At 39.9% G+C, this 19785-nt stretch overlaps 1 protein-coding gene across 5 annotated transcripts in view; it reads left to right on the forward strand.

Moving 5' to 3' along the window:
• shroom2a (shroom family member 2a) overlaps window positions 1-19785 on the forward strand; it is a 50197-nt gene that overhangs the window by 21440 nt on the left and 8972 nt on the right. For 2 of the 5 annotated variants that reach the window (XM_036141521.1, XM_036141524.1), the window contains 3 exons: window positions 14782-14904; window positions 15773-18155; window positions 19355-19452. In XM_036141521.1, the coding sequence (XP_035997414.1) occupies window positions 14782-14904; window positions 15773-18155; window positions 19355-19452 (2604 nt within the window). Of the gene's footprint in view, window positions 1-11590; window positions 11679-13843; window positions 13946-14241; window positions 14260-14781; window positions 14905-15772; window positions 18156-19354; window positions 19453-19785 lie in introns of those variants that run through there. The other 3 variants (XM_036141522.1, XM_036141519.1, XM_036141520.1) reach the window with 3 other exon arrangements.

A 19785-nucleotide genomic window follows, 5' to 3' on the forward strand; every position in this document is an offset into this window, starting at 1 on the left:
TATTTTAGGATGGTGAACATAATTTGGGAGGGTTTTGTCTTTGATATGAGCCATTCCTAAAACCAATAGATTAATTAAAGGTCAGGTTATAAGCTGTTGTTTTTTTAAAAAAAAAATAGATAAGTGACAAGACTTTTGTCAGGGACTGTATATGAACAGTGATTTAACACAACAGAAGTGAAGCTGTAAAACTGGTGTCAATGCGGTTTGGTTGAACCTCACCCTTGTGCTAGGGCAGCTAGGGAAAAATGGACATAACAATGCAACCAGAGCAGAAACACCACTTCTGAGAATGAAATAAACCACCAGCCCTTTGACTCAGACTGTTACTGCACAAGCTGCTTTTTATGTAAATACTACACTCTACATAGGTCCTCATGTATATTTTTATTCTGATGTTTTAAGTTTTTCTATTTTTTCTTTGAAGAGTCAAAAGGGTGTTGGATATTTAATATTTTTAATTAATTCTGAGGATTTTACATTTTTGAGGGTGACCTTTAGGGATGCTTATGTCTCGTTTTTACGAGATGCTTTGCAACAAAGTGTTTTTACTTTAGGTCTGGCTCTTATCATTCTGAGTGTCTCACTAAAATTTCTCTATGGTTACATAACAACAATAAAGACTCTTGATTCTTGAGAAGTTAGTTTAGAGCCCTGCTCCTCTCTCCCATACAGTACCTTCACTCAGACTTTTTCTGCAAATTAAAGCTTAATGAAGAAATTATTACCACCAGAAATAAACTGTATTCCGATTGAGAGGGCTGGTTTATGATCCATAATCCTACCAGCGTCCATCTAAACACTTGTTGCGATTAACTCATGAACTTACAGCGCCTGCATGTGGAGGATGGGGCTGCAGCGCTGTGCAGCACAGAACATGTTATGGATGATCATCATTTCCTCCCTTTCTCTCAACAGCAGCAGCAGCAGGAGTTCTCGACTATCTCAGAACCTGGTGTGGGTCCGTTCTGTGTGCTCTGAACAGTCAGAACAAATGCACCTCTGTGTTTATTGTTGTTTTTTACCGAATGAAGAAATAAAAACCTTCTGCGGTTGTTTTATGGAAATCCAACAACTCTGCTAATGTCAGAGAGTTTCTACTTTGAATAAAGCTTGGTGCAAGTAAACGCAAGTCATGATCGGATTATTTGATTTTTGAGCCCATATAAACGGTGCATTTGGAATAGTTTCTTTCATTTTAACCCGAACACATTTCAAGCAAATCAGGGAAAGTTGTGCACATAAACAAGCTCTTGTCAGTAACCAGCTAACAAGCTAACAGCTGCATTACCAGCTCCCAGACTGATGTTAAGGGGGCACCCTAAAGCATGATTTTGGCCGTGCAGCAAACCGCTCACAGCCCGCGAGCCAAGTGCTGTCGCCGTTTCCTCAGTTTGAAACAGAACAAACATCAGATATTGTCATTACTAACCCTGCTGTTGAGCTCTCTTCACCCTCCTCTTTGACTCCATGTTATTTCAGCTCTTGTGCCATGTCAAATCTCGCACGTTACTTTTGGTTTTGTGAAGCGCGACATGCTCTCTATCTTTTGAGGACTTTGTTCGAGCCGTTTTCTCTGTGTCGCCATTAGTAGAATTTGCAACAAAAAAGCAGCATTTGAAAATGCCGCCTCCGCCTCGCTGCAGTCAACTCGCTCTGCAGCCACTCGGCATTGACACGGCTCTGTAGATGAGGTCAAGGCCTCCATTACATGGCGAGTGAAGCAAAAATCGTGTGACACAACGAATCGGATGATGACATTTGTTGCCAGTGCTTTTAATTGGTGATTTTTAGTGATTTGTCGTTGCAGCCCTACTTGGGATGTTAATTTGTATGAAGAGCAGGACGCACATGAGAGGATGCAACTACATCAGTTGCTAGTAGAGCAGTTGTGAAGAGGGGTACTTTAGGGGATTAACTCTAGATGCAACAGTATTCATGTCCTTGCATCAATAAAATTTTGTCTCTTTTTTTTTTTTTTTTTTTTATAAAGTATGCTTTTATTAAGAAACACATTCCACCCAATTAATTGACTTTTAACGGTTAGTCCTCCTGCTAAGATTCACTCTTTGTTAGAAAGCAGAAGCAGATTAGCACCGCTAAGGAGACAAAGCCTAGGTAAACCTCCTGTTTTGTTTAAAAGTTGAATGTAATTAATTGGCTATATTAAACTAAATGGTGTAGTTTCTTTGCTTTGTCTTGTTGTGTTAAAGCAGATCAAATCCTGTTGAATTCCACTGTTTACCCTAAAAGAAGTGCATCATACTGCATTGCATTGTGGGAAGACCGGCTGAAATCTTTCTAACAGATTGTTTTAGGGGGTCTTGAAGTTGGTCTTACAGGGACAGTGTGTAACTACTTTGGCTTTTAATTAGCAGAATTCAAAATATTGTATAGATACATATTTATAATAGGCCTCTCACGAGAGCAAATTTTGCTGGACAATAATCTTTTCTAAAACTTATTGCGATACATTATTCATTATTGTCATTTGGAGACCTTTTTCGACTAATATGATAACGACATAACAACACAAGTATATCCTCTCAACCTATCAGCTTAGACAAACAAAGCAGGTGGGGATCACATGGTTTGAATCCAAAAAACTCCTACCCTGCAGCGGTGTTCTTTGGCTTTGACAGCCATTGAATATCTTTTCAAACTACCGTTTGTCTGGCTCTCCCTCATGATGGTCTCATTTTAAGTTTGACCATGTGCCTACCTGACACAAGCTGGGTTTCCCCCCACCGTATTATAAGCCTGGCTTGCTGCCAGGATTTACTCTCCAAACATCCCCCCTTCCCCGGCAGGCTGAGTGTCGTTTATATATTTTAATAGCCTCAATGTTTGAGAGAAACGTAAAACGGTCAGCAGACTACGCTACCCGGCTGAAGGCTGCACCCCTCCTTCGAGCTGCGTTGCTCAACTCTCCTCACACAACTACCGTGAGCCACCAGACAACTACTGCCAGGATTACCCCATTTTCTGTGGGAACCCCTGGCTAGATTTAACCCTTGATATACTCAGGAAATGAGAAGGGAGAGGGGAGCAGACGCCGGTCCAGCGTACTGAAACCTTTTTGCTATCCTGTCTCAGGGGAGATGGAAACACAAGGGCAAAAAGGCAAACATGCCTATGCAAATTATCGCGCTTATTTTTATTAATCATATGATTACAATTTACCGTGCGATTAATTGATTTATTGATTGAGACAGGCCTATTTTATAAATGTCTAATAACCTCACCTCAAAAATGAAAATGTTCTAATAACTTAGAATTAGTTGTTTGCCCTTTGGACCGAACAGGGATTGGACAGTTTTTCAGGCCTGCAACTTTCCCAGAGATCTAATTTTTTAACCTCCTTTTTCTGAATACATAATGTATTGACTACTGTCAGGCTGGAAGGACCATTTCACCCAGTATAATAGTGTTTCTGAACAGGACTACCAACAATAGCTTTAATTCAATATAACAGTGAAGTTTCTTTTGCCGTTATTTTTTAAACAGGGCAGTGTAGTTCAGCAGCCAGTTTGTCCTGCCAGCAGAGACGCCTATTTTGTTCGTCTTTTCTCTCTTTCACAGAGTATGTGTGTACGGATATTTCATTCGGCTGGTTCACAGCATCTATGGCACAGCAGTGCACGCTTTTGACTGGTGTTTATAGCCACTTATATTGGAGCCCAAATAAGCAATTGCATGTTCAGAAGCGAGCCAAAGAAAACGCAATTCAATAAATGTACAAACTACTATAGAAAAAAACAAGTGGACTTGGCGACAGTGTCAAAAGCCATTTCACACAATGACCTTAGCTATTAGCTATTAGCAGTAGCTTGGTACCAAATACATGGAAGACATGTTGACATTGTCACAATTATGACACTCCACGGCTTCTGTAGTAGTTATTACGTGCTTACGGCGAAGTCGATTTCAATTAATTTAATTCACCGGTGCACTAGATGTTGCGCCAGTGTGAAACTCTTACACACTGGGGCTGTGTAAGAGTTTTTTTTTTTTTTTTTTTAAACCTTTTAAGGAAAACATGGGACATCTGATACATCACATCAGACGAGGATTTGTGATTGTTAGCTCCATGGAGATAAAAAGTCATATTGAAGGCTATCTGATTTAGTTCCCTGCTTTACTTTTGGCAGAGCTTAAATTAATTTAGCGTATCACAGCTGCAATTCTTTTTGCTTGACAACAAAGATTTTGCAAGAAGACGAGCTGTGTGTAACACAGTAGTTGCCCCAAGGGCTAGAACATGTTCTCAATTGTACTATGTTCATATTGGGACTCTTTTCAAGTAGTTCAGAGGAAAAGAAAGAGAGAAATTAAAAAAGAGCGTTTATTATTAGCAAGTATTTAAATAGTGATTTGATTCCAAAACATTGCCACATGCAGCTCCAACTGTAAAAGGCTATGCTTCATCGAGCAGCTCTAAAGTGACATTAATCCCCCTTCATAGGAGGAATGTTATGTTTTCCCACAGCAGCTTCAGCAACGGATTGCTAATAAAGTTTTAGCTGAGGGTAGTTTGAGTAAATATTCCCCTGTCTTGACTCTTATGGTTATTCTCAGTCAAGAAATATTTTTTTTCCCTAAGTGTTGCCCAGAAATCCTCTTCCAGACAGCAGAGGAGTCTCTGTTTTCACATGATGGTTCTCTGAGACATTTTTCTTTAGAACCTGAGGGAGAACGTGGATCACAACAGGTTAAAGCTGCTAAAGAACAGCAGGCACGAGTGAGGGATCTGGTTATTTTTAACATAATATGCTCGTAATTCTAAACGGAGTGAGACATTTCCTTTCAAGGACAAGTCTTATTGTTCATATTGTGTTTTACAGTCTGTGAATCCCACAGGACTCTCTGTTTGCTGGGATTGTGAGGAATTCCTTTGTTCTGCTCATCTCAAATTGCATCTCAAGTCAGTCATTTCCCAGGGCCACAATAACAAGTCTGTGTCACATTTAGAATACAGAGAAGTGATGGTGGGTCATTACTGAACCTCAAAGCTTCATTTTTAGTCCAATTTCTCTGCGTGTTGTTTATTGATGTTTTAGAAATGTTTTATCCTCCGACTTAAACATCACTACCTGTGCCCTACCGGGAGCCCTGGTGTTTTTCTTTGCACTCTGTCTCTGCCTGTGCACGTCAAATGTTATTTGTTAAACACCTTCCCATTCATCTCAGAGATAATGTTGGATGGTTATCAGCAAGCTGCCAGAACCTGCCCCTGTGTGCAGGTGTGGTTTCTCTACATATAGCAGAAGGGCACAGCCAGGTTTTCGTTTTGTACATTATGACTAATCGGCGGTAGTTGTTGCAATGTCATTTTTGAGAAGGGAGGGGAGGGAACTTGTCCCACGTCACGTGGAGATCGGATAGGTGTGGCTTTGTGTGGGAAAGCATCTCGCTCTCCAAATACCTTGTCAAAACTGCTTTAATCTCTACTGTAAAGTGAAATATCTTTTTTTTATAGGGCCTTGCAGAAAGTATTTATACCACATGAATCGTTTCACATTTACATGTTAACTTCATGATTGCTGACGTAAAGCTATTGTTTGAGTATTTTATGTGATGGAACAATACAAAACTTTGTATAACCAAAGTGGAAGTAAAATTATGTTTTAAACATCTTTTACAAAAAGAACTCTGATGTGCTGCATACTTTTCCCCCTTTAATCTGATACCAAAAATAAATCCATTGGTTCCGTGACGAAGCTCTTAATTCAAATTACTTGCATGCCAAATCAGCTTTCCTCATTGAAATATATTGAAATGCCATTAATTTGTTCCAGAGTCTTCCAAAAACACTGCAATTTTTAGATCACATTGTTTTGAAAAAGAAAATTTACTTATGAATAATGAATACAGTATTCTATAAAAACACTATACAATAGAATGTACTGAAATAAGCTGGTTTTATTAAATCCAGTGTAGTATAATTGCAACATTTACCTTGGAGATCAGATGGCATGAAGATACTGATGGAAGTAGAGGAGAAGGGCTGAACTGATTAACTGAACATTATTTGCCAATTTTTGCTCTTTCTGCCACACTTTACTCACTTTCATATGAGGACTTTTCAATAAAAACTTGTCAGAGAAAATCTATTTCATCCCTTCTGTCAGAATGTCTCTATAAGTCAGGTTTCACTTATTTGCCACATTTTCTGAGGGTTTCTTTTGAATAAAGTTGGAAAGTTTCTGCCACATTCCCAACATTTACTGTATCTCTCTTGTAGAGATAACGCCTCCTCCGCATCACCTAGTTCTTGCAAAACTTCTATGTGGTGCTTTGTCTGTAGCTCCTTTAATCCAGCTTTCACTGCACTCACCATTGGTAGGATGTCTGTAGTTGGCTCATAAACTGAATTTTAGCTCTCTGGTCAAGGAAAATAAATCACCTGACAGCTCACATCTCATAAAAGTTGTTAGTTGGGACACTTGTAAGTCAAGGTCCCACTATATAGAGATGTGCTATATTGATAGTCAATATGAATATGTAGTATAATCATATATGCAGATGTGCTAGAACAACAACAACCCATGTAATACGGTTGTCACGATAGTAAAATTTCAAACTCAATACAGATACTAAGAAACTCAATGCTGTTTTTGATACCATTGCAACATTTTTTGAAAGCACGGCGTTCTTTTTGGTTAAGAGCAGAAAAATGATAAATTACAATGACAATATTTTAACTTCGTTAATTAGGGGGGAAAATAATAATTGGGGAACAAATCAGCTGTGGTTTAGAAAAATATATAATTTAAAAGTATCCCTTCCCTGTTTGGCAAAACAGATAAGATAATGTTAATATCCTTTATGGAAAAATGTACTGTTGATTCAGTCATGCAATTATTTTATTATAATTGATTATCTTAGTTTGCCACTGTGTGCTTCACTTTACCTGGCAATTTGCTGTTATTACAAATAAATGTTACTGCTGAGGGACTAATAAAGAAACGTGTATATTAATATGGAGTTTCTAAGCAAACATAGATCTGGCAAGGTTTTTTAGCAATGTACAAAGGATCCGGTCCATACAAATCTATTCAACCTTAGCCCTGTACATATTAACAATAAATATGCAATATGCCCTCCTGCTTCCTATTGCTTAACTATTTGGTAGCAAATTGACCCTTCAACTGGTTACCTGAAGGCTTTGAACTGCATTTTGTGGACTTCCTAACAGTAAAAAATTATAATAGTCCAGCCTTGAAGTAACTTCGTCAGTGTCTGCAACAAGACAAGTTGCTGATGGACCTTCTTAACCAGATTGTTTATTGTTCAGAAAAGTCTCTCAGAGATATGGAGACCAATTCAAACAGCCATGCTGGTGATGTAGATGAGTTGGTAGAGGAACAGGCTAAAGAAACAGCCTTGCGGTACATCCATGTTGAGTGTGATGGTGGTGAACGGTTGTTACCTAACGTACTAAGTTCTGTTGGGCTGAAAGTCCATGGTCCATTTACAGAGTGAGGAGCTTATTCCAAGATTTCTAGGTTTAGTGTTTAACTTGGAGGAAATGGGCCGGTCAAAGTCCAGACCTGGATCCAGTGGAGAATTTGTGTTAAGTGTTAAAATCAAAACACTTCTCTTTTTTGTCTGACTATTTTTTATCATGAGAGATAGAAGAATGACAGAGTCCTTTGGCTGAGTCCTTATTCAGGGGTCGCCATAGTAAGTCATTACAACTTGCACAGGGTTTGCAAACCTGGCAGAGTTGTTACACCAGATGCCCTTTCTGATGCAACCGGCTATCAAACCTAGGTCCATTGCACCAGAGGGAGTACCTTGAGCTATCTGGAATGCATTATTTTCCTCTTGATTTCACAATTGGTTTATAGCCCTTGACTGTCCGTCTTAGTTAAAGTCTGTAGAACTCGTATCAGTGACTATGCCCACCATGACTTCTAAACTTTAAACTCACAGTGAAATTTACGTGTTTTTACTTCTGTAGAACATATGATATAGTGACAATACCTTTTCTTTAAAATGGTTGCTTTAATCAGCCTATATTTTGTGGCCGTTTCACAATGACTAATGCCTTTTTCTCCAGATCTCTCTCACATTAGACATTAACTGTAGACACAACTCAGTGCAGCATGACAGATTAAACTTCCCAGTGTTGTGGCATTGTGTTTCCCCCTTCTGGAGTCCTCATAGAAGTACCAGAGTGACGTCTTGAGTTTTCATTTTTCTGCTGCTGCAAAGTTCCTTTTTTAATGTTCTTGTAACAACAAAATAAAAATTTTCTTGTTGTATCATACACAACCAGTTGCTGTTTTAGATTAGGGAAGGTTTCAGAGCAAAATCCAGTTATGGCTGGAAAGGCTTCCAGGGGTATGTTACAGTGTAAGCACTCAGTAGGGGTTCTGGCCAGTGGCTTACATTTAGCAAGCCTTATTTTTCTAGTTAAGCCTACGTAGTATGTTTGGAATGCAGGTAACTAAATTCACTTAAGTGGATTTCTTAAAATAGTTTGAGTCTCAACAGAGTAAATCACAGTTTGGAGATTTAGTTGTTTTGTTTTTCTAGTTTCTGGTCTTATTTTACCACTCCTTCAGGCCAGTTAGGGAGATGTAAACATCTGTTAATATTGGCAGCATTCAGTGAGGCAACGTATCGTTCCATTCGCTATATGAAACAACATTGAGGTAGAAATGATTGATTTTTTTTTTCTTGGGTTTTCACAAAATTCAAGAGATGTATTAAAGTTTTACAAATTAAGTTATGTGGCAGATTTCCACTCTCTAGTTTTTATAAGCAGATAAGTAGATTCTGATTCCTCTTCAAAAAATGTTTTTTTTTATAGGAAGACGCACATATATTTTCCTTCACTGTTGTCTTGAGCAGACATTTATTATTTATGTTGGTAGCAGAGGCAACTCTGAGAGAGGATAGTTGCTGTTTTGACCAATTGTAGCATCTTACATTAGCTGTTTGCCCTGTTAGCATTACCGTAACAGCAGTCTCCACATCTTTCTTTCTCTCTCAAGTTTTTTTTCTGTCTATTTAAAAGCACCTCCATGATAATGAACTTAGTTAACCTCTACACACCTATCTGCTGTGAGATTGGATTTCTAGTTTCTGACTAGTTGGTCAGTGGTCCTAATAAAGCCCAAAATGGTCCAATTACCACCAGGAAATGCTAGTTCCTGGTTAACATTTTGTGAGATGTGCGTATAAGGTGTAATGGTTCTCTATGCTATTTTAGAAATGGCATTGATCTGACTAGTTATAGAGTGTAATTATAGGCCATGATCAAAATGTTGACAAAAGTAGTCTTTGATTTATTATGCCATCTTTGTCCATGTGTTTGACTAGCTCCTGATGTCTAACATTAGAAATGTTCTGTCATCAGGTTACGCCTATAAAAAGTCTTAATGGGGGGAAAAAGCCTCCAGGAGCCAGAATCAGAGCCAAGTCTTGGCTGACATTACATAAATATTTCACACCTTTTTCTATTCTGACAGTTATGTGAGCGTTGCTCACACTAATTAAATATATTCCATCTTACTTTGTGCAAGGTTTGCTTCTAAGCTCGTAATAACTTGTTGGTGAATTCATGCCTGTGCTTAGACACATAAATGATCCCAAATCAAGACAGCATTTCAGACGTATGTTGTGAAATCCTAATTGTGATACAGTTTAAAGCCATGCTCTGAGTCTGAAGGTTTCCAGGTGTATCTGGGCTTTGGGTCAGCACAGATGGCTCGTGACTTGGCAGCTGGTATGCCACTCAGCCCAGGAATGTGCCGGTCATTGCATTGTGCTCATGGTTCACCTCTCTCACCCGAAACATGACTGCTTTGATTGTAGGGTTAGCTGAAGAAAGGCCTTTGTGAGGCTCCTTAGGGAGCAAATGGGATCCAGTGGCTCACCTGCAAACTGCAGGTTGTGCAATTTCAGCTTCAGCATTTTTTTCTGCTCTTCAATACTGTACATGATGCTGCACTTTTCTCTGTCACCGCCATGCTTTTAAACCTGGCTGATAATTACCAGCCGTCTGTCATTTTTCTGTCAGCTCAAACTGCTGGGTAGGCTTAGGAGGGAAAGTATGTAGAGCTTTAGGGTCTGACTCTCCATAACATCTCGGGAGATATTTTAAGATAGATTTGACGGTGTAAGAAATAATACTTGCAATGATTTTAGATGTATTACCTTTACATCACAGTATCAAAACATTACTTGATTACAAGTTCATTTGGGAAATAAGCTAAAAACACTATGCTATCGAGGTACTTCAAGAAAAATCCTAACCCTCAGGGCTAATAGGTTTTAATGAACTTTAGTGTCTTTCGGTCAGCTTCCAGTTGCAGGATTTCTGTTCTAATCGCCTGGTTTTCAGCTGACAAAACAGATGAACAGTTATTGCTGCTGCTGCTATTAAAATCATTTAACACGAATTAAGGAGGTATAGAAAATGGATGGGATATTGATTACTCCAGCTATAAAGTTATGTATAAATGTTTTATCGTTAACTATTTGTTAAAGACGTTAAGATGAAGCTAGATTCTGAATGTAGCGATAGAAGAGCAGTACGGCTAAAAAAAACATTCTAAGTGACACAAGTATAATGAACTGCTATTAGCAGGTTAATTAGCCTGCAATCATCCACTTTTGGCTTATCAACTTGATTTTTAAATGGTATTATCTTGATAAGCATGAAAGCTGATGGGTTTTTATTTTTTTTATAGCCTGTCTTGTGTTTTTTATGACAGGAAATATTCATACATTTCTTTATTCAAGGGAGTGAAAAGTGTTGTAGCCTGCTGACCACCAGCAGTATACAGCAACAGGTGGGAGAGGGGTGGCGCAGCGTTACTCCATGCTCCACACAGCCAGAGGAAGCCTGCAGTGGCTTTGTAAGGCATCTCATTCAGAGCATTTAAAACAGTGGCAACGATATGACATGTTGTCGATTCTTAAACCATAACAGTTTAAACCTGTATACTTTCAGACTAGTTGACGCCTCACGATTAGTTTGTAATTTGAAACTATGTTTTTCTTATATTAAAAAGTGTAATATAATAGCATCTAAAGTTACCAGTCCATATTTATTGGTATTGACCATGCAGTGGTAATAACCCCTGATGATCAGTAGCTCCGCTTTCAGGAAACCGAGCTCTCTCACACACTATAGATAAAGCTGTTGCCATAGTAATTGTTGAAATGCTTGTGTGCCTCACAACAGGGGTGATGGCAAGACAAGAGTCCGGCATTTCATCCCGTCATTAGCATATTAGCCCCTTAGAGCCAATGAGATGTTGCAAGGAAGGGGGGATACTCAAAGGGGACTGGCTATGACAATGGCCCTCCTCCCCTTTGGTACACTTTTCTACCCCCTCTCAGGGGAAAAGCCCCCAGTAATCCTGAAGAAAACCTCCTCTAAGTTGTAACTGCTTCTGCCAGGAAAACTGGGTTTGGGTTTTAGTTTTAGCGCTGGCCATTTCATGTTGAAATGCATGTTTACGATGTCAGATGATGTGCGTTTTGTAGGTAATGTTGAACTCAGTGGCTCTCAGGGTCTGTCTTTGAAGTATTGGGACTGTTATGCCTGACCAGCACATGGAGGCAGCTGGTCACACTTTACAAAGTTAATTTCTCTCTATTAGTTGACTTTTAGGGTTTGTTTTTGTTAATTCTGTGTTCCTTCATCCACATGTTTGGTGAGTCTGACTTCAATTTCTTTTCTTTCTTTTTTCTTTTTTCTTTTTTTACATTTCAACATTAAGTAGTTGAAATTGGTTTTAGATTTTTTTTTATACCTCCATTAATAATTGTGGAGGATGGGTTCTTCTTTAGTTGTTTTGACCCTAATATTTTGTTATTGTGGTTTAAAAAAAAAAAAACCTTTTGTTTTGACTCTCAGTATGAGGTCATCAGTCATTTAGGTTAAGCCACGATCAGTAAGAATTAGTATTTTGCACTGAAAAGCAAATTAATCTTTTAAAGTATTGTTGTTAAAACAAGTGATGATCAAGGTTATTATTTGACATTATTTTGGTTTTGTGGGAACTGAATCTTTTTGAACGTTGACCGGTCATTCATGCGACGTTAAGTGCGAAGTCAGACTTCAGACGGGTCCCTCGGAGAGCAATCTCTTCCCCTGCCCCCACTGCAGCCATCTGATTCACTTTCGTGACATATCTGTGCTTGTCCAGCTGTAGCCCTGACGATAGGCCTAATAAAACCAGCTTGATTTGCATACCAATGGCATGCGCCATGTGTGGTTAGCTGCTAGTGCCCCAGAAACAGGCCTGCAGAGGAACAAGGAAGACTCGGGCTCCATGTTGTCTTGTCTTTGTTTTCTAAATAGGCCTTAACTCTAATCCTCAATTCATTTTGTGGAATTGCCCCACTTTATAGAGGCTTTACCAAATCTGTCTGTCTGAAAAAAAGATCATAGTGTCTAAATTTATTGATCTTATCCAAAAGCAGGAGTCATGTTTTGAAGTGAAAGAAGCTGTTAGCTTGAACATTTCCTTATTCGTTCATTCAAGCGGCAGGACCTGTTAACGTCAAGCCTTTTATTGTGCAAATCTTGTCTCCAGCGAAAGTCGAGGCGAGAAAATCTCTATAGTTATACCATTGCATTATTAATGTTTGATATAGATTCAAAAGAATAGGCGAATATACTACAAAAACCTCATTTATAGAAATCGGAGCCTGGTAACCAATATTCTGCCAAGAAAAAAAGAAGAATTCAAATACTTTTAATAATTATTGTTTTAGTTAATGATCGATCACCTGTCAACTACACACTACTGTCACGTCCTCTATGGTTGCCAAACGGTTTTCAGGTTTGGACTGGAGTGGGGGCAGAAAAGATGTCTGGAATGCAGACAACAGCTTGAATAAAGCGGTGAAGTGGCTGATCTGATTTTGAACGAGACTCTCTTCTCTGTTAAGCCCCTCTGGCTCATGCTGGGCCTGTGTTCCCCGTGGACCATATGGCAGAGTCTGATTATAGCTCACCTCAGCTTCACCCTCTTCTGATGATAAGAGATGCTTGCTGATGTTTTGCTGTTGCTTTTAAATGATGCTGTCCATCTTACCTGGACTTTCTCATATGCTCCAGGTATAATCAGAGCATGGTGTTCAGACAATGGGTATTTTTTACCAGAAGGGGGAGCTATAACCAAGAAAATGAGGGCTGTATTATTCTGAATCATTATTATATTGTCTTTGAAAGTGGAATATTTTCTAATTAAGTTGGAGATTTGTTTAACCTCTGTTTTGTCCAGTTTAAAACATTTTGGCTTTCCATACTGTTTTCTCAAAAATGAAAATCTGAAATAAAAAAAAATCTATAACATTTTAAGTAACCAGGGTGCTTCCCATTCGTTGTTTATATATATATATATATATATATATATATATATATATATATATATATGTATATATATATATATATATATATATATATATATATATATATATATATATATATATGTATATATATATATATATATATATATATATATATATATATATATATATATATATATATAATTACAACCATAACCCTTTTTCTGTTTTTTAAAAAACTGTTGTTTGTTGTTTTTTTGTATTTTACATTTACTTTTCAAAGCCTTTCCCATTTTTTTTATTTTTATTTTATTTTTAAAGATGTTGTGTTGGAGGGTGCAGATACTAAAGGTGCTGACATAAGAGGTGGCCACAAATTTGATTTTGGAGTCTGGAAAAGTATAGAGTTTAAAAATGTAACTTGTGTGGCCAACCTGTTCACAAGCTTTTGAATATGTGAGAATGTAAATTGTTTGTCCTGTCCTGCTGGTGAGCTCTGTGTCTTCCTGCCCTTGCTGCCCAGGAATTTGAAAATGGTGGATATTGTAGCTCAGAAAATGCCCTCAGAGAATGACGTGCATGTGGCGAGAAGCTTTCTTACGAAGATTTTGCGAAGTTCCATGAGGTATGATTCTGTAAAGAAGTAGTGCACATTGCCTGTCCATCGTTGCCTGCCTTGTAAACATTACCATAGAAATCATTGGCTTAGTAATTTCAGTCATTCCTATAATAGCAGCTCTCTGCCTGCTGGCTTTTACACATTGTCCTGTGATTCATATCATTAGATAAAGTCCATTCCATTTGTGCAGCATGCTTTGTCTTTCATCCGGTTGGACATAGAATACTTTTTTGTCAGTATTTCTGTAGAAATGTGTCTTTATTTTGTTTTTTTTGTGTTTGCTCTGTGACATGCTACCTCAGAAAGAACGGCTTTGAAGGGTATGTGTCTTATGGCTTACTGTTGTTTGCACAAAGGTGTTGTAAGCTAAAACATCTTAAAATCCATTGATATTTTTCCCCACCGACTGATTGCATGAACCAAAAGTATTATACATCACTGGTTCAAAGAGTAATTTGTTTTGTTTGCAGTTTTTAAAAAGTTGAGGCCATATGAGTGCTACACCCCATTTACTAAACCTCAGCTCCAGTGTCTCTTAATGGAAAATCCATTTTCCAAGCTCACACTGCTCACATGCATTTAGAATTGTGTCCCAGGGTCTGATGCGAAAACTCGACGCAACTTTTAATACATACTTGTATATTCAAATAGGAACGCTTCCTAAAAAGAAAAAGAAAAACAAATCGGAACTTCACAATAAAAGACAACTAGTTCATAATTTTCAAACCTGTTATGCTATTAGGTTTGTTGATAAATGCATCCTACCCTTTTATACATGGAAGTACAGAGTTTTCCATTAGGGTTTGGTTTGTGATCCAGTCTGTTTTTTGCCCTCTCTACAGACGGAACGAACCCATAAGCAGGCCTCACTCCTGGCACTCCACCAAGTTCAATGAAAGCCAGTCAGAGGCAGGCAGAAGACAGTCTCCACCCACCGCGGTGTGGCACCCCAGATATGATGCAAGGTACCGGAGGTTTGAAATTTTTTGCTGCTGAGTCTGGACATTGGATGTTTTTCAGTTTCTGTATCCAATGAGAGAGTTTAGTTTTCAGAACTTTAACCTGATTTATAACTATTGCCTCAAACATGTATTTTATGTTTTGAGCTGTAATGTTGGGGCATTGGATGTCCAAGGGTCTTGTTGAGTTGTTTCAACTAGGCATGGACCAGATTCTAACAGTGTTGAAATAAGAGTTTCACTGGATTTACAATATAAACTGAAAATAATACCATCCAACTGTTTATTTATAACAGAAAATCATCAATTATTCCCAAGGTTGCTAAAATATTCTAACAAACTGATTATTAAGGGTATAATAATGTGATCTAGAACATTTATGTAATATTATTTTTGATACATAGATCTATGTAATAATCAAATAAGCACCCTGCTTATTACAAGCTTTATCAAGTCATACATTTTTTCCATCAGCTCAGCTTAACAGACATGCCCTAATAAGGTAGTGGTACCCCTTTAGTTTGCGATCTTTCTGCCAGCAGTGTGCAGCAACAGCACAGGGAGTGGCAGAACGGCATTAATTGATGCTGCAGACAGACTGAAAACTGGTTACTCCAGCGTGTTCTCTGGAATTCCATTAACAGGACTTTAAACCTGTAAAACAGTGTGAAGAAAAGCATTTATGGGGTTGAGTCTGCAGCTTTGTCAAACCTTGGCTCACCTTGATACCGCAATAAAAAAAAACTGGAAACAGGTGGCAAAAGATTGAATTCTATGAGTCAGTCATATTTTGATAGTTACGCACACAGGGGAAAAGAGTTGTTAAAACTATAGGAAAACCCTCTGTACTCATATTTTCTTTATTTTCTTGCAGCTCCAGCTCATCTGCTACAGACCTCACCTCTGGCTGGGAGCAGACTAACCTGCGCAGAGTGTCCGACCAGTTCAGCTCTCATGGAAGCATGGATAGCCTAGAACAGGTCCCACACTCATACGCAGGTGGTCAGATGTCACCTGCTAAGTCAAACAACAGTATGGAGCACCTTGGAGGAGGGAAACGAGACTCTGCGTATAGCTCCTTCTCTACAAGCTCAAGCACTCCAGACTACTCACTCTCAAGAAGCAATGCTGCCTCGACAGAGAACGTAGCCTATAAAGGAGGTCAGTGGGACGCAGGCGCGAAACACAGCAACGGAAGAAACAGCCAGAGCTTTGCTGCTGATGGGGGCAGACCGGATGAAAGACTGACATATTTTCAGATGCCAGGAGTTGACTCAGGCCACAGCGGTCCTCATCCGGGGGATTCACCTGGGTCCCGTCACTCCTCTTCAAGCAGAACCAGCTTTGGGCCTGTGTGGAATGTCCCTGAGAGAAAGAGGACGGTTTCAGCCTCTCCTCCCCCTCCTCTTCCTCCTGCACGCAGCGATAGCTTTGCTGCAACTAAGGCACATGAGAGAGGGGTTAAGGCTCACCCCGACGGACCTGATTCCCACCTGGGCTACAAGGTTTCTGCAGAAAATCGCCACAGCCACAACATTTCTCCAAAGAGTGACGGTGAGAATGATTATGATAAAGGCAGTCACCCCACATCCAGTTCAAACAAGCAGTATTCCTTCTACAGCAGCGATGTCGGGCAGCAACACGTTCCCCATGCTAGCCAGCTCTTCCATCCAAGACAACATGCTGACAAAAGCACTTTCCATCCTCAGGCCTGGTCTGTATCTGCACCAAAGCCACAGAACGCAGGTGGGTACCACTGCAGTTCGCAAGAACCTCCTACTAACGGTTCTACTCAGCACTCGAGCCAGAACCACAGACGAAGCTTATCCGCCTCTCTGTCTTCTACAACTACCAACCAAAACGCAGAGACCACCGGACCGAGCCGATATTACTGTGTCACTGCTTCCAACCAGCCCAACGCCTCATCTTGGTCAGATTTACCAAATGACCGGAGGAGTGGTGCTGGTGTAGATCCGTCACTGACTGGACCCGAGCAGACAGTCCCCAAAGTCAAGTATCAGCACCACCCATCTCACAACAAAGACAGCAATGCTTACAGCAAGCCCCAAGTGACTACTGTTCCAGAAAGCTCAGAGCTTAAACACTTCGTTGATGATAAGGAAAGCCAGAGAGGACACAGCGCACATATGGCAGATCATTTGCATCTTGGTAATCTTCCCAGGAAACAGCCTGAGCAGAGGAGGTCCCTACCAGCTCAGCTCAACTCTCACCAAGACATCAGACTTAGCAGCCAGGCGAGCAACCAGTTCAGCCCTCAGACAACCCCAATGCTTCACTCCCTATCTATAGATGTTGAAGGCCAACAGGAAAAATCCAGTGGTCCAACCTCTGAGGAGTCCCTCGAAAGCAAGCAGGTAAAGCGCAGTGAGCGGTTCGCCACCACACTGAGAAATGAAATCCAGATGAGAAGAGCACGGCTGCAGAAAAGTAGGAGCGCAGCTGCTCTCCCTGGGGTTGAGGGTCAAGCAGAAGATCAGGATTCGTGCATATCCACTAAGATTTCTACCCCAACCTCTGCAGATGGGTCCTTCTCTAACGCCTACAAACACGATTTAAAGGAAGCACAAGCGAGGGTGCTCAAGGCTACCTCTTTCAGGAGAAGAGATCTGGAACGTGTCGTGCTGGAGTACTCGGTAGGTGAGACCCAGAACAACCACCAGCCCTCAATGCAGGCTCGCAAAGATGTCGACCCTCTGGCAACGGTCACCGAGTCAGGAACAAATCATTCCTCTGGTCACGTAACCCGCATTGGTTCCCGGAAGCGCTTCCCTCCTGAAAAGAAGGTCCGGTCTTATTCAGAACCAAATAAACTTTATGAAATTGGGGTTAATGAAGGTCTGGCTCCTACTGAGAACGCAACCTCTTCTCTAGACCACCAAAAAAACTTAAATGAAACTATGAAACCAGGTTTCCCTGATTCCATGCCGCCTAAAAGCCAGTTGAAGTACCAAGGCAAAGATCAGGCCTCTAGAATTACAACAGAGGATACAAAGAAGGAAATCAAGAGCATGAAGGTTTCTTACCCTATGCCATCTTCCCAACATAAGCAAAGACTTGATACATTCGCAGAGTATGAAGCAAGTTGGAAAATACAGAGCAAACACCCAGATGAAAAAGCCTCTGGACGGTATCGTTCAGCCGATAACATCCTAGATCCAGGACCAGAGGACAGAACCCAGAGGAAGGGTTTCCATGAGAGGTCCAGATCCTCGCCCACAGCAGACATGTATGGACAGGTAAGGCACAAAGTTGGCTTCAGGTCTCTCTCAGTATGTTAATGAAGCTTCTGCTTTGACCTGCTTGTGACTATTTCAGAGGACTATGGTTTCCCTTTATGAACAGTAATATAAAAAGCACAACTTGAGCCATCATTCGTTATTTATTCTAAGAACACAGACGTCACACTGTTGTGTGAGAGTACAGACTGCAATAAAGATTTGACTAAAATTTTAGAAAAACAACCAAAATTATCAGTTGTCATTTGTAAACTGGCTTTAGTATCTTATATTAGAGATTTGTAGTAGATGTTGATGTAGACCCTTAAATGAACCCTGAGATTTCCAACATTTCTCCCAACATTTCCAAATTCAATTCTCTTTATATAGTTATATAGCATCAATTCACAGCAAATATTGCCACATGGCACTTTATAAAAAGCATAAAAGGTCAAATTCATACATCCAATTTGAAAATAATGCAGTCACGTTCCAATTGTTTCATAAATTGGATAAAAAAAATGTCTGTCTATGGACACTCAGCAGATTGCATCGAGTCATTGGCTTGCAGCCTTCCCTCCTCCTGGATGAGCATGCAGCAACCGTGGACAGTCTGTTGCATTGTGTCGCTGACTTTTCAGCAATCCCTCAAACTGAGCATGCATGTTGTGACAGTGGGGAGGAAAAGTCTCCTTTACCAAGAAGAAACCTTCAGCAGAACCAGGCTCAATGTGAGCTGCCAAAAATAGCAGTAGATGTCCTTTAGTGCCTTTAGGACAGAAACACAGCAAAACAAATAGGCTCAGAGCCACCTTTCAATTGTGAAAGTACAAATCCAGCCTGTTCAATGAAAGACAGAGGGTTGAAGATTAAAAGTATAACACAGAGCCACTTCGCTGAATGCTATTTAGCCTTTCTATTATCTGCTGAGAGTCTTGCTCTCTCTCAAACCCTTATTGTGGATTTGTTCTGATTAGTCACTGAAGAGAAAGCAACAAAGGAAAGAGGCCAAGTTAAATATTAAGCTCTATTTGTTTGTAAAGACACACCCTCTTCCTTCTAGATTTCCTTGTAGGCATCAACTTGTTGAGTTAGTTTTGTTCAGCAGCGAGAACCCCCCCCACCCCCCTGAAGCTTTAACATGAGTTGGTTTCAAGACCTTCATTTGGGTCTCTGGGGTGTTTGAATGTTTTTGCATAAGTCCGTCTGTGTTTGTTCAGCCTCATTTACAGAAGATTCCAGTTCCTGAAACTAAGCGTAACACAGACTATTCCCAGACGAAGAGTAAACCTGCTGAGACGCTCGTCGCAGAGACAAGGTGAGAGAATCTTGACTGGATTCACTTTACATCTGCCAAAATATGCATTTTAGTACATTTGTTTGCACACATGGAAGGTCTCTTCATAGTTTTTTTTATAGTCCGACTGGCAAAAATAAACACTCAAAGTAATTCAACCAGTGTTTATTTTTGCCAATCTACTCGGTGTCTGATGTTTATCATAGTGTCAGTAAATATAGGGTGATCTATATCTCGCTCTGTCTTATTGTTGCTGCTCTTTTCCCTTATCAATGAAAGAGGGCAGTAAGGCTGTATACAGGAACACTAGAGCCTTCATTATGTGCAAAGGCGTAACAGCGGCAGAGCCTCTGT

The sequence above is a fragment of the Fundulus heteroclitus genome, chromosome 9 (assembly GCF_011125445.2).
Source record: "Fundulus heteroclitus isolate FHET01 chromosome 9, MU-UCD_Fhet_4.1, whole genome shotgun sequence".
Taxonomy (NCBI): domain Eukaryota; kingdom Metazoa; phylum Chordata; class Actinopteri; order Cyprinodontiformes; family Fundulidae; genus Fundulus; species Fundulus heteroclitus.